The following is a 14,850-nucleotide window of genomic DNA, read 5'->3' on the forward strand; positions in this document are numbered from 1 at the left end:
TGTCCCTCTCTCTCTGGATCTGTTTCTTGTCCCTCTCGCTCTGGATCTGTTCGCTGTTCCTCTCGCTCTGTATCTGTTTCGCTGTTCCTCTCGCTCTGGATCTGTTTGTTGTCCCTCCCACGTCTGGATCTGTTTGTTGTCCCTCTCTCTCTGGATCTGTTTGTTGTCCCTCCCTCTCTGGATCTGTTTCTTGTCCCTCTTTCTCTGGGCATGCTTGCTCTCTCTCACTTATACAGCTCGCATGTTGATCTCTGCCTTGCATAGAAGCCTCTCTTTCTGCATGACCCTTTAAGATATCATGAACATTATTTATGCCTAACAAAAGTAAGACATGCTGTACAAATTTAACTGAAAGCTTAAACATCTACTCGCTTTTTTTAATCACTAACCTTCATCAGACATGCTCCCTCAGCCCTTTCCAGCTTCTTTCCCTCATTCTTGTCTGCTGTGTTTTGAAATGTATTGTTATTAAACTTATATTTACAATAACTCAAGGCTTAATAGGTGATTAATCAGTTGAAGTTTTAATTTGTTTGTTTGAACTGGTAAAATCTTCATTTCTCACCGGATTGGCCTTCGGCAGAGCTGCTGGCACTGCCTCTCTTGAAGAATTTCCGTATATCCATCTAACGTTAGTCATTAGCTAGCCTACAGTTGAGAAATTGAGGATAATACAATCACATTGTGATCAACACTGTCACCTTTTCTACACATGACCTACTGATAATTGTTTTGCAATGGCCTACTGAATGAAAGCAATTGAGCATGATGTTATGATGTCATCTGTCTCATTTATAGCCTGGCACAGATAGCAAAATTACATTAAATACAACGTTAACTAGATATCATAACTTATGTAGGATTTAATAGACACCGTTAACGTTACCGTTAGCTAGTTCGCAACATCTGTTACACTGTAACTTACAGGCAGCCTCACATAAAAACGTATTGGTTAATGATTATGACCAAAGTCTATAGAAGTGAATTCTCTCTCGCTCTCTCTCTCTCTGTTCTCACTTACCACAAATTCACATCGTAGCCTATCTGCATGAATCCGTCCTATCAGAGCCTTTTCCTGTCAGTTTACTGTTAGCTAGCAGTCTCAAGCCACAGCAGTAGCTAACGTTAGCTACAAGTAGACCTAACTGTCATTAGCGCGTGCAACAGCCTCTGCAGCAGCAGCCCCCCCCAGGTCCTAGTGCCCGCCCGTAATAAGTTTAAGATGCGATGGAACGTTTGATGGGAAAAAAATACATCACAGAGAAAATATATTGACTGATATAGTGATTTATTTAGGGGGGGTCTAATGAATAGCCCTAGTGACGTCCCGGGCAGGGGTGTCAAACTCATTCCACAGAGGGCCGGTTTTGTGCAGAGGGCCGTTTATTTATTTTTTTTTTCATTTCAATTAACACCTAGACAACCTAACCAGGTGAGAGGAGTTCCTTAGTAATTTGTGACCTTCATTTATCAATCAAGGGTGGAGCAAAAACCTGCAGACACTCGGACTTCCCATGGTAGGAGCTTGACACATGTGGATTAAAGATATTAACCACTCAAGCCTGTAGCCTAGCTCGCTAGCGCTAAGCTAGCTAGTTAGCTGAAACTGTTGAGTAGGCCTATGGGTAAGATTTTCATTGAAAATCTTGACAGATCAGTGAAAATGCATAGTGGTTTGATAAATGTCGTAAAAAGCTATAAATCGATCTCCATAACATTACATACTAGCGATTACAACCACATTGTTTTATTGCATACTTCACTTACCTGGAAAGAGGATGATCGCATGGGAGGATCGGTTACGTTCCAAGTTGCCTTCTTTGTTGAAGTCATGATGTGCATTTGTGTTCTAGGTCAACTTACACAGATTCTGCACAGAACATTCCCTCATTAAAATGCAAATCATTTTATAACATTTTTGACATGCGTTTTTCTGGATTTTTTTGTTGTTATTCTGTCTCTCACTGTTCAAATAAACCTACCATTAAAATTATAGACTGATCATTTCTTTGTCAGTGGGCAAACGTACAAAATCAGCAGGGGATCAAATACTTTTTTCCCTCACTGTATGTCTCTCCTAACAGGGCATCTGTGAAATTCTGGAGGGGCTTAAGTGTTGCCGTGATAGATTCAAAGACCTCAATGTCTTGCCAGGAGGTTGCAGGGTGCCATGTTTTTTTGTCTACTGCCCTTTTGCTCCAAGACTCTTTCCATCATCTGCAGTCGAGATCACCACCTTGTCGGGGAGTCCATGAAGAGCTTGTCGAGGGGCAGGCTCAGTTTATCCTGTGTCAAGGCCTTCTGATTCTTCCAACTATAAGAAAATGTGCTGACCACTTTCTTGCACACTCCTGTGGCCCAGGAAACCAGAGGTTCATTTTGGTCACTCCTCTCTGAAAAATAATAATTACATATGAATGACAATTATGCAATAGAAATAACATTGCATTTGCTGTAATTACAACAATTTACAGCATGGACACTGGACATCATAACAAATGTAATCCATTTATAGATTTACATACAACTGTTGTGAGAGCTATGTTGCTTTAGAAAATGGGATCATTTATTGAGTAGGCTATTTATTATTGAGAGAGAGGATAGATTCATGTATTGAAACCATAGGCTAATGTATCAATTATAAATAAAAGCAATGTAATCCATGTCATGTTTGGTAATTGCACACATTTATATAGATGAAATATACATTAAATATAGATTTGCATAGCTGTATATACACTACCATTCAAAAGTTTGGGGTCACTTGGAAATGTCCTTGTTTTTGAAAGAAAAGCACATTTTTTATCCATTGAAATAACAAACTTTATCATAAATACAGTGTAGACATTGTTAATGTTGTAAATGACTATTGTAGCTGGAAACGGCAGATTTTTTATGGAATATCTACATAGGCGTACACAGGCCCATTATCAGCAACCATCACTCCTGTGTTCCAATGGCATGTTGTGTTATCTAATCCAAGTTTATCATTTTAACCTCTCTGGGCTAGACGGGACGAAATCCTCCCACCTACGCAACAGCCAGTGTAATCCCGTGGCGCGATTTTGAAATACCTTAGAAATGCTATTACTTCAATTTCTCAAACATATGACTATTTTACACCATTTTAAAGACTCTCGTTAATCTAACCACACTGTCCGATTTCAAAAAGGCTTTACAACGAAAGCAAAATATTAGATTATGTCAGCAGAGTAAAAGATTTAGATGCACTATTGTAAAGTGGTTGTTCCACTGGATATTATAAGGTGAATGCATCAATTTGTAAGTCGCTCTGGATAAGAGCGTCTGCTAAATGACGTAAATGTAAATGTACCCAGCCAGAAATAATCAGACACCCATTTTTCAAGCTAGCATATAATGTCACATAAACCCAAACCACAGCTAAATGTAGCACTAACCTTTCATGATCTTCATCAGATGACAACCCTAGGACATTATGTTATACAATACATGCATGTTTTGTTCAATCAAGTTCATATTTATATCAAAAAACAGCTTTTTACATTAGCATATGACGTTCAGAACTAGCATACCCCCCGCAAACCTCCGGTGAATTTACTAAATTACTCACGATAAACGTTCACAAAAAACATAACAATTATTTTAAAAATTATAGATACAGAACTCCTTTGTGCAATCGAGGTGTCCGATTTTAAAATAGCTTTTCGGTGAAAGCACATTTTGCAATATTCTCAGTAGATAGCCCAGCCATCACGGCTAGCTATTTAGACACCCACCAAGTTTAGCCCTGACCAAAGTCAAATTTACTATTACAAAAGTTTGATTACCTTTGATGTTCTTCGTCAGAATGCACTCCCAGGACTGCTACTTCAATAACAAATGTTGGTTTGGTCCAAAATAATCCATCGTTATATCCAAATAGCGGCGTTTTGTTCGTGCGTTCAAGACACTATCCGAAGGGTAAATAAGGGTCACGAGCATGGCGCAATTCGTGACAAAAAAATTCTAAATATTCCATTACCGTACTTCGAAGCATGTCAACCGCTGTTTAAAATCCATTTTTATGCCATTTTTCTCGTAAAAAAAGCGATAATATTCCGACCGGGAATCTGCGTTTAGGTAAACAGAGGAAAGAAAACAAAGCATTCGGTCGACGCGGACACGCGCCTGAGTCTCACAGTACTGTAACCAGCCACTATCCAAACGCGCTACTTTTTTTCAGCCAGAGCCTGCAAAGCTACCATTCAGCTTTTTGCCGCCTTCTGAGAGCCTATGGGAGCCGTAGGAAGTGTCACGTTATAGCAGAGATCCTCAGTCTTCAATAAACAGAGGCAAGAAGAACGACACCTTGTCAGACAGGCCACTTCCTGCATGAAATCTTCTCAGGTTTTTGCCTGCCATATGAGTTCTGTTATACTCACAGACACCATTCAAACAGTTTTAGAAACTTTAGGGTGTTTTCTATCCAAAGCCAATAATTATATGCATATTCTAGTTACTGGGCAGGAGTAGTAACCAGATTAAATCGGGTACGTTTTTTTATCCAGCCACGTCAATACTGCCCCCTAGCCCTAACAGGTTAAAAGGTTAATTGATCATTAGAAAACCTGTTCTAATTAAAGAAGCAATAAAACTGGCCTTTAGACTAGTTGAGTATGTGGAGCATAAGCATTTCTGGGTTCGATTACAGGCTCAAAATATCCAGAAACATTCTTGTTCTGAGAAATGAAGGCTATTCCATGCGAGAAATTGCCAAGAAACGGAAGATCTCGTACAACGCTGTGTACTACTCCCTTCACAGAACAGCTCAAACTAGCTCTAACCAGAATAGAAAGATGAGTGGGAGGCCCCGGTGCACAAATGAGCAAGAGGACAAGTACATTAGAGTGTCTAGTTGGCAGCTTCATGAAATAGTACCCGCAAAACACCAGTCTCAATGGCAACAGTGAAGAGGCGACTCCAGGAGGCTGGTCTTCTATGCAGAGTTCCTCTGTCCACTGTCTGTGTTCTTTTGCCCATCTTAATCTTTTCTTTTTATTGGCCAGTTAGAGATATGGCTTTTTCTCTGCCTAGATGGCCAACATCACGGAGTCGCCTCTTCACTGTTGACATTGAGACTGGTGATTTGCGGGTACTATTTAATGAAGTGCCAGTTGAGGATGCTGGTCTTCTATGCAGAGTTCCTCTGTCCATTGTCTGTGTTCTTTTGCCCATCTTAATCTTTTCTTTTTATTGGCCAGTTAGAGATATGGCTTTTTCTCTGCCTAGATGGCCAGCATCACGGAGTCGCCTCTTCACTGTTGACATTGAGACTGGTGTTTTGCGGGTACTATTTAATGAAGTGCCAGTTGAGGACTTGTGAGGCATCGCAGTGCTAGCGGCATCGCTACAGAGCCGGGTTCAAGAACCAGTGCGGCTTAGGCGAGGTCGTGTTTCGGAGGACGCATGGCCCTCGACCTTCGCCTCTCCTGAGTCCATACGAGAGTTGCAGCGATGAGACAAGACTGTAACTACCAATTGAATATCATGAAAATTTGGTAAAACCTAAATAAACATTTAGCAACTAATCTTGCAAAAATTGCAAATCATTTCAGAGGTAAAAAAATTGGATATTAAATGTGTGGTCTGTCACACAGTCAAATTTTACAATATACAACGTGTCCCACAAAATCTGTATATATATATATATATATATATATATATATATATTACTTTTTGTAAAACTCTCATAACCAAACTTAACTTGTATAAATTGTAATGAAAATTGGTGGTCAGCTAGCTAGAAAGGTGTATCTAGGCGCACAACTTACTGTTATTTTCTAGTCCATTTAAGTTTTTAACTTGATGTGATTTGGTCCTCCAACTGCTAGAGTGTACGATGTTGGGGGGAATTAGCTAGAATCTTTTACCAATAAAAGACGCTGGAGGGGACTAAACTTGATAGATATAGCGACAAAGTTGCTAAATTGGAAACACTGGTTGTCAATGGACACCGCTTTGTACATCGGGCCGACTTAGTATGGAGAGCTTTTGTACATTGGCGAGACATCAGTATTAGATCACTTTCGCCCTTCAGCCGCTGTTTGGATGATGCATGTCAAAGCTGCATGCTGCCTAACCAATCTACATGGTTAGGCAGCATGTTGCCTAACCAACATTAAAAATACCTTTTATTTGAGGTCGATCCAACAGCAAATAATGTTTCACAACACGATTTGAATTACCAAATTGAATGGAAGATGCTTTACTAGACTGAGGTGATTTTGTTTTGTGGGTTAAATGAAGAGAGAAGATTCAAGTTAATGTCAAGTTTGTTAGGTTATTGCTATACCATCAAGTTCTTAAAATAACTCCAGTACAGAGAAGCAAGAAACAGGCACTTTCAGAGGATAACGATCGCAGACGCGTAGCATCTCGTCGTACTTCAACCATCCATAAAAGTCATCGATTATCACTGTCTTCTGACCATGGTAACCATCCCACCAATCACCGCGGGTCTTGTAGAAGACGTCATCAGGAGGCTTCGGAGGCATGTCTTGACTTGCCACAGCCAGGAGGACCCACGAGCACTGTGACGTCAGTCTTGAAGTGACGAGGAGGTGAGAGTTCCATCGCCGTAGCCCAGGCAACCAGTCCGCGGTGATATTTGATGAAGACAGACGCATGCGCAGCAGCCACAGCTTTCATATTACCGGAAGTATATTTCATCATTTGAACATGTTAGAGTGGAACTGGCTATTTGTATGCATAACTTATATAATATACTGGGGAAGCTATGCTAAGTACATAAACTACGAGTAAATCATCTGTTGAAGACAAGAACTACAACCGGCAACAGGAAGTGCGTCACGACGCTGGGATCAGCCTACACGCCGACGACAGGAGGAGCAAGTTTAAACCACGCTCCTCCTCCCTCGGACAGGCCAGCATTGAGCAGGAACTATCTCTGTTAGAGTATAAAAGAGAACAATAGGATGTGTCGTTCTCTTCTCTGTTTTGCCCTGCGAGGTAAAACAGCGAGACCGTATATATACGAACCACACATATACCACACATGTGTTTGCATTAATTAAAGTACAGCTAAATCAGAAGTTACTATGTGATGACTATTTTGTTCTATTACCAGAAACGAACTGTCGCGACATTAACAAACAGCATCTTCAACATAATTTATTTTACCCTGTTTACAAGGCTCACCAAGGCGGAGGTAAAACAAAGAACAGAGAAACAGAAACATCACATTTAGCAAAAAGATAGCTTATGCAGAAGGTGTGCAGTTGCTTCGATAAAGATGGAACTAAGGTTTTATTATAGGCTAAACTAAGAGCAGTTAATATATAATGAATATATTTACAAAAACTGCAAACGTTTGAGTTCAAGAACGCAGTAGATAATAGACAAAAAGGATGAAATGTATGTCCACATAAAGAGCAATATATCAGATTATGTAGGCAAAATGCCTGTAAACGGGCCTAGACAACTCAAACAACTGAGAATTCCTTTGACAATTTATATTTTCCAAGCAATCCTATGGTCAAGAACGAGATGACACGTGCAAATTAGGAGAAAGCATAAACGCTAACTTTAAACAGACACATCAATAATGGTTTTAGACAAAGTAGAATAGACAGAATTGAACATGATAAACACACAACAATTGTTACATTGACTCCGGGCTCAAAATTATAGGTCATCCTGCCATCCCAGGAACGATAAAAAAAGTGTAATTGGCTGTTCAAAATAGACTGGGCCAGTTCTTGGACGACAGCTCTGTTAGCCTCTGTCATTTCTAACAGAGCTGAATTTCTAAGAACTGACACTAGATGAGAAAACATTAAGCAAAACAATATCAGTATATTTCTACTTAACAAGAGTGGTGATGGGCGGCATCCCAATTCTCCACACTTTTCCTAAAGTATGTACTTGTACACTCCTCATGGGTTTTAAAATTATTGAATTGGTGTGAGTATTGGCTGGAGGGATTGATTGATTTGATTTATTTGACAATAAAACCAGTTAATTTAGTAAATCTAGCCTGCTGTAATTATTTTCAAGACATAGACCTAATGCTTGCGCCTTATGTAAAAATGGTGTTAGTTAGCTTGTCCACTATAACAACAGGTTGAAGCGTAACCAAATAAACTTGCTTTGAAGATAAAACTACTTTCAGTGCGGACTTATCCAGTGTCCCTGTCGCTAGAATAGTGACTTCAACTAGCTTTGGCTGCCATCTATTGGAATGGAATGGTAACTACACTGGGCAGCTACAGTTGAAGTCTGAAGTTTACATACACTTAGGTTGGAATCATTAAAACTCGTTTTTCAACCACTCCACAAATTTCTTGTTAACAAACTATAGTTTTGGCAAGTCGGTTAGGACATCTACTTTGTGCATGACACAAGTCATTTTTCCAACAATTGTTTACAGACAGATTATTTCACTTATAATTCACTGTATCACAATTCCAGTGGGTCGGAAGTTTACATACACTAAGTTGACTGCCTTTAAACAGCTTGGAAAATTCCAGAAAATTATGTCATGGCTTTAGAAGCTTCTGATAGGCTAATTGACATCATTTGAGTCAATTGGAGGTGTACCTGTGGATGTATTTCACGGCCTACCTTCAAACGCAGTGCCTCTTTGCTTGACATCATGGGAAAATTAAAAGAAATCAGCCAGGACCTCAGAAAAAAATGTGTAGACCTCCACAAGTCTGGTTCATCCTTGGGAGCAATTTCCAAACGCCTGAAGGTACCACGTTCATCTGTACAAACAATAGTACGCAAGTATAAACACCATGGGACAACGCAGCCGTCATACCACTCTGGAAGGAGACGCGTTCCTTCCCCTAGAGATGAATGTACTTTGGTGTGAAAAGTGCAAATCAATCCCAGAACAACAGCAAAGGACCTTGTGAAGATGCTGGAGGGAATGGGTACAAAAGTATCTATATCCACAGTAAAACGAGTCCTATATCAACATAACCTGAAAGGCCGCTCAGCAAGGAAGAAGCCACTGCTCCAAAACCGGCATAATAAAGTCAGACTACGGTTTGCAACTGCAAATGGGGACAAAGATCATACTTTTTGGAGAAATGCCCTCTTGTCTGATGAAACAAAAATAGAACTGTTTGGCCATAATGACCATCGTTATGTCTGGAGGAAAAGGGGGGAGGCTTGCAAGCCGAAGAACACCATCCCAACCCTGAAGCACGGGGGTGGCAGCATCATGTTGTGGGGGTGCTTTGCTGCAGGTTGGACTGGCGCACTTCACAAAAGGAAGGAAAATTATGAGGAAGGAAAATTATGTGGATATATTGAAGCAACATCTCAAGACATCAGTCAGGAAGTCGCAAATTGGTCTTCCAAATGGAAAAGGTATTGGAGTGGCCATCACAAAGCCCTGACCTCAATATCATAGAACATTTATGGGAAGAACTGAAAAGCATGTGCGAGCAAGGAGGCCTACAAACCTGACTCAGTTACACCAGCTCTGTCAGGAGGAATGGGCCAAAATTCACCCAATTTATTGTGGGAAGCTTGTGGAAGGCTACCCGAAACGTTTGACCCAAGTTAAACATTTTAAAGGCAATGTTACCAAATACTAATTGAGTGTATGTAAACTTCTGACTCACTGGGGAGGTGATGAAAGAAATAAAAGCTGAAATAAATTATTCTCTCTACTATTATTCTGACATTTCACATTCTTAAAATAAAGTGGTGATCCTAACTGACCTAAAACGGCATTTTTACAAGGATTAAATGTTAGGAATTGTGAAAAACTGAGTTTAAATGTATTTAGCTAAGGTGAATGTAAACTTCCGACTTCAACTGTAGTTGACAGAGTCAAAGTAGACTTGAATAATATGCCATTTAGCAGGCGCCTTTATCCAAAGTGAACTGGGTACATGGTAAACAGATCATAGAAACAGGATTACAATTTTGATATTATGGATGGTTAGTGTTATGTATGGTACGACGTGCTGTACGTCATACTGTACGTTGTTATGGTTTACGACAGTGTGCTGCTTTATGGATGAATGGGTTGTCAGGATGAGTGGCACATGTCATTAAACGACAGAGTGATGTACAATGTGAAACCGTGCAGACGTGCGTTCTTCTACAGCTAGGCTAGATATAACATTGGCGACGAAGATGGCTGTATTCAGTTTACCACCGCCGGCACCATTCCTCGCCGTGCCTGGCGAACCTCCAGTCCCGTGGAATAACTGGCTTGATAGCTTTAACACTTATATCGAAGCTATGGACTTTTCTACAATCTCCGACAAGCGGAGGACAGCACTGCTCCGTCACTGCCTCGGTACAGAGGGACAAAGGATTTTCAGAGCGCTTGGATCGGCTCCTACATTCACTGCTGCAGTCAGCCTCCTACGGAACCATTTCGCCGGGAAAGAGCGAGTGCTCCTCAAAGCTACCGGCTACGGAAGAGACACCAACGGCCGGGTGAGTCCATTCAAAGCTACGTGGCTAATCTGAGGGATTTGGCTAGCTCTTGTAACTATGGGACACTTCAGGACGAGATCATCAGGGATCAGTTGATAGAGGGGACGTTATGTGAAAAGACAAGGGAGAAACTGCTTTTGGAATCGGATAATTTACAACTAGATGGAGCTATTAAAATAGCACTCCAGGTTGAAGCGGCGTTGGAATGCTCTACTATGCTAACAGACAGATCTGCAGCATACACTCGGCCCCCAGCCATTCTCACACAGCAGCTTCAGCCCGAGCAGGCGCACTACAACGATCACGCGCTGTGCATGGCCTCCCACGTTGATAGCACATGGACACAGACACCGGCATGCCCGTGCAGCAGGCACACAGACAAACGAACAGAAGTAGCTGTGGCAACTGCGGGGCTAGCTCTCACAATTCAAGGGCTTCAAACTGCCCAGCCCGTGGGAAAATATGCAAGAACTGTTCAAAATACAATCACTTTGCAAAAGTGTGTCGTTCTGCCCCAGCTACTAGCTCCACCCAGCACAGGCCCTTAGTTTCATCTCACTCTCAACATGAACGCACGGAAATCCGAACTGTCTCCACCAACCATGTGTCATTCAGGACATGCACTGTGCAGCTGGGTGAGGTGGGTTTGCCTTTGCTGCTGGATACTGGCGCTGCGGTGTCGTTGCTCAACCTTGCCACTTACTACAAGTTTTTCAGTCACCTACCACTCCAACAGCCCTCCACTGCCCTGTGTGGGTACGGTAGATCCAAGATAGACATTGTAGGCACCCTCCAGGTCCCAGTACACTACGGCACCAAGCATCTGCCATCATTCACATTTCATGTTGCAAAGCGGGGTGCCAACCTCTTGGGCCTCGACCTCTTCACAGGCTTGGGATTCACGCTGAGAGATGACAGTGGGTCAGCTATCCACCAGGTTACCTGCACATGGCAACAGAACTGGCCAACTCTTTTTGATGGACTGGGCTGCCTCACAGCCTTTACTCACAGGCCCCTAGTGAATCCGGAAGTGACCCCAGTCATGCAGCCCCTGCGGCGCATTCCCTTTGCACTGCGTGATGACGTCACAAAAGATCTCCAGGCACAGTTGGATGCAGGCATCATTGAGCCAGTCAACGCTGCCCCCTGGATTTCAAACTTAGTCATTGCAACCAAAAAGTCAGGTGGAATCCGGACCTGCGTGGATCTTCGTGCTGTGAACAAGGCCGTTGTCCCGGATAAGTACCCGTTGCCTACAGCTGAGGAGCTGACCGCACAATTCCATGGCTCCAAGATCTTCACGAAGCTTGACCTTCGTCAGGGTTATCTTCAAGTACCCTCCATGCAGCTAGCAGAGATCTCACTACCTTTGTCACACATGCTGGCGTGTTCAGATATACACGCATGCCTTTTGGACTTAACTCCGCCCCCAGCTGCTTCCAGAAGGTGATGAGCACCATCCTCGCTGGAATACCTGGGGTGGCGGTCTATCTGGATGACATCGTGGTCCACGGTCCTGACCTCCACATCCATGATTATCGACTCCACAGAGTATTCAGCGCTCTACTGCAGAACAACCTGACCCTTAACGGTGGAAAGTGCACCTTTGCAGCTCCAGCCGTCGAGTTTGTGGGGTTCCGCCTGTCGGCCAAAGGCATTGCCCCACTCATGTCGAACATTGAAGCCGTCCACAGGATCCCGGAACCGACCTCAGCCTCTCAGGTGGCATCATTCTTGGGCATGACAGCCTACTACCTCCGGTTTCTGCCCCACTACTCCCAGACCACAGCGCCCCTTCGCCAGCTCCTCAAGAAGGATGAGCCATGGGCCTGGACGGCAGCCTGCTCAGACGCGGTCCGCTCACTGAAGAGCCAGCTCACCACAGCCCCAGTCTTGGCTCACTTTGACCCCGTCTGCCCCACCATTGTCACATGTGACGCCTCAGCTGGAGCACTAGGAGCTGTCCTCTCACAGCTGCAGAATGGCATTGAGAGGCCCGTCGCCTTCGCCTCAAGGGGCCCTGAGCCCCACAGAACAACGGTACTCTGTGGGCGAACGAGAAGCACTGGCCTGTGTCTGGGCGTGCGAAAGGTGGCACCTCTACCTCTATGGCCGTCTGTTCACGCTCCGAACCGACCACCAGTCCCTCACAACGCTACTGTCGGCATCAGGAACTGGCCACAAGCCACTTCGGCTGCACAGATGGGCCGACTGCCTCAGACAGTACGACTATCAGCTGAAGTTCACTCCAGGGAGGGATAACGTGGTGGCAGACCTCCTCTCACGCTCCTTTGACGCTCCTACTCCGACCGTCTTGCCAGACGACAACGAAACAGAGCTCGTACAAATGCTTTACGCTCCTCTTCAGTCAGTTGTCTCACTGGAGGAGCTGAAGCAAGCATCGGAACAAGATCCCACACTGTCTACCCTGCGCACCTACATACGCACTGGATGGCCAGCACACGTGCCGGAAGAGCTGGCGACTTTCGCCAGGGTGAAGCACGAACTGTCTTGCTGGGAAGAAGTCTGTGTCTCTCGAGGGTTTTGCACTGTGGTCCCAAGTGGTCTGCGTGCGCGTGTTCTATCCATGGCGCACGAGGGGCACTTGGGCATAGTGAAGGTCAAACAGCGATGTCGAGACCTTGTGTGGTGGCCAGGCATCGACCACGACATTGAAGCCCTGGTCAGGGATTGTGCTGCATGCCTCCTCAGTGGGAAAACAGGACAGTCCGCCCCACCCCCCTGCAGCCTCTCGCATGGCCGTCCCGCCCCTGGGAGCACATCCAACTGGACATCTGTGGCGAGATCCATGGTCACGCAGTCCCTCACCATCAGCGCTTCCTGGTGGTGGTGTATGACCTCCACTCTAAGTGGCCAGAAGTGGTTCCTGTCGGAACTGTCACAGCACAGGCCATCGTGGACATCCTAGACAGCCTGTTCACAAGGTGGGGCCTGCCCCTCACCCTTACCACGGACAATGGGCCCCAGCTAATCTCTGCCGAGTTCTCCTCATATCTCAGCAACAAGGGAATCAAACACATCCGCACGGCCTACTACAACCCACAAGCTAACGGAGGGGTGGAATGCTTCAACCAAACGCTGAAGAACGGCATCAGAGCGCACCTGGTCCAGGGGTGCACGTTCCAAACTGCTTTGAATCAAACGCTAATGCACTACAGAGCAAGCAAACACACAACAACACAGGCCTCCCCGGCATCCCTCATGCTAGGTCGTGAGATGGAACTGCCACTGGACAGACTCAGAACACAGAGAGTTGCAGAACCGGCAACTAGGTGCACCCAAGAACAGCAGGCAGTGACCAGGCACCAAAGAGCAATGAAACAGCGTTGTGACAAGGCACACAGGGTGAAGAAGTCGATCATTGAGTGTCTGACTGGGTCCGAGCCCGACGGCCTCAGCGGTGCAACAAAATGGACTCATTCTGGTCGGAACCCCTGCAGGTCAGTCGACAACTGGGGCCCGCCACATTCATGTTGAGCAATGGATCACGCTGGCACGCCAGCCGCCTCAGGAAAGTCCCTGCTCCTCAAGGAATACGAATGCACACAGAACAGACATGCAGGCCAGAGACGCCACCGGATGGACCTCCCCCACCACTACCACCCGAGCCCCAGCCTCTACGGGCTCCCCAAGGGCCAGAGCCACAAGCGGTGGCGGTTGAAGAAAGGCCTATGCGGGCACGAACTCGCCCTGCTCATCTGGGGGACTACTTAACCTCTTTTCATTCTTAGGCTCCGGTAGGTGTAAATTATCCGATTCCAAAAGCAGTTTCTCCCTTGTCTTTTCACATAACATGCCAAGCCACATAACGGTTGAAGAAAGGCCTATGCGGGCACGAACTCGCCCTGCTCATCTGGGGGACTACTTAACCTCTTTTCATTCTTAGGCTCCGGTAGGTGTCTTAGTCAACCTCCAGGTTAATGGACTGAACTGGTTAGTTTGGAGAGTCCTTCTGTTTAAAGGTTAATGTTTTATTTCTTACAGGTATCACTCTAGGTTATTGCCCTATGGACATTTTATATATGGTACCAGTCCCTGGTTTTGGAAAGGGGGGGAAATGTTATGTATGGTACGACGTGCTGTACGTCATACTGTACGTTGTTATGGTTTACGACAGTGTGCTGCTTTATGGATGAATGGGTTGTCAGGATGAGTGGCACATGTCATTAAACGACAGAGTGATGTACAATGTGAAACCGTGCAGACGTGCGTTCTTCTACAGCTAGGCTAGATATAACAGTTAGTCCTTGCATCTATATCTCTTGTCTATGAATTTGAGAGTGGTTACATTTCTCCAGTCTCATCCCTCAGCTTTTTACCGAAAGAGGAGCAGGGAGACACTTTGTTATTGTTTCTACTGCTGATTGCCACTTTAAGAAGTTA

At 44.5% G+C, this 14,850-nt stretch overlaps 1 protein-coding gene and 1 long non-coding RNA gene across 2 annotated transcripts; one reads left to right on the top strand and one right to left on the bottom strand.

Moving 5' to 3' along the window:
- On the bottom strand, positions 1-1,371 carry LOC123725264 (uncharacterized). Its single transcript, XR_006757767.1, has 3 exons — positions 1,022-1,371; positions 566-648; positions 1-445 (listed from the first exon to the last, which is right to left on the bottom strand). It is a non-coding gene; the product is annotated as an uncharacterized lncRNA (long non-coding RNA).
- Positions 1,372-12,467: 11,096 nt separating this feature from the next.
- Positions 12,468-14,612, top strand: LOC123725209 (uncharacterized protein K02A2.6-like). Its single transcript, XM_045690181.1, has 2 exons — positions 12,468-14,208; positions 14,364-14,612. The coding sequence occupies exon 1, from the start codon at positions 13,147-13,149 to the stop codon at positions 13,942-13,944; it is 798 nt and encodes a 265-aa protein (XP_045546137.1). The 5' UTR covers positions 12,468-13,146; the 3' UTR covers positions 13,945-14,208; positions 14,364-14,612.
- Positions 14,613-14,850: the final 238 nt, after the last annotated feature.

This window comes from Salmo salar, chromosome ssa11, assembly GCF_905237065.1.
Source record: "Salmo salar chromosome ssa11, Ssal_v3.1, whole genome shotgun sequence".
Classification (NCBI taxonomy): domain Eukaryota; kingdom Metazoa; phylum Chordata; class Actinopteri; order Salmoniformes; family Salmonidae; genus Salmo; species Salmo salar.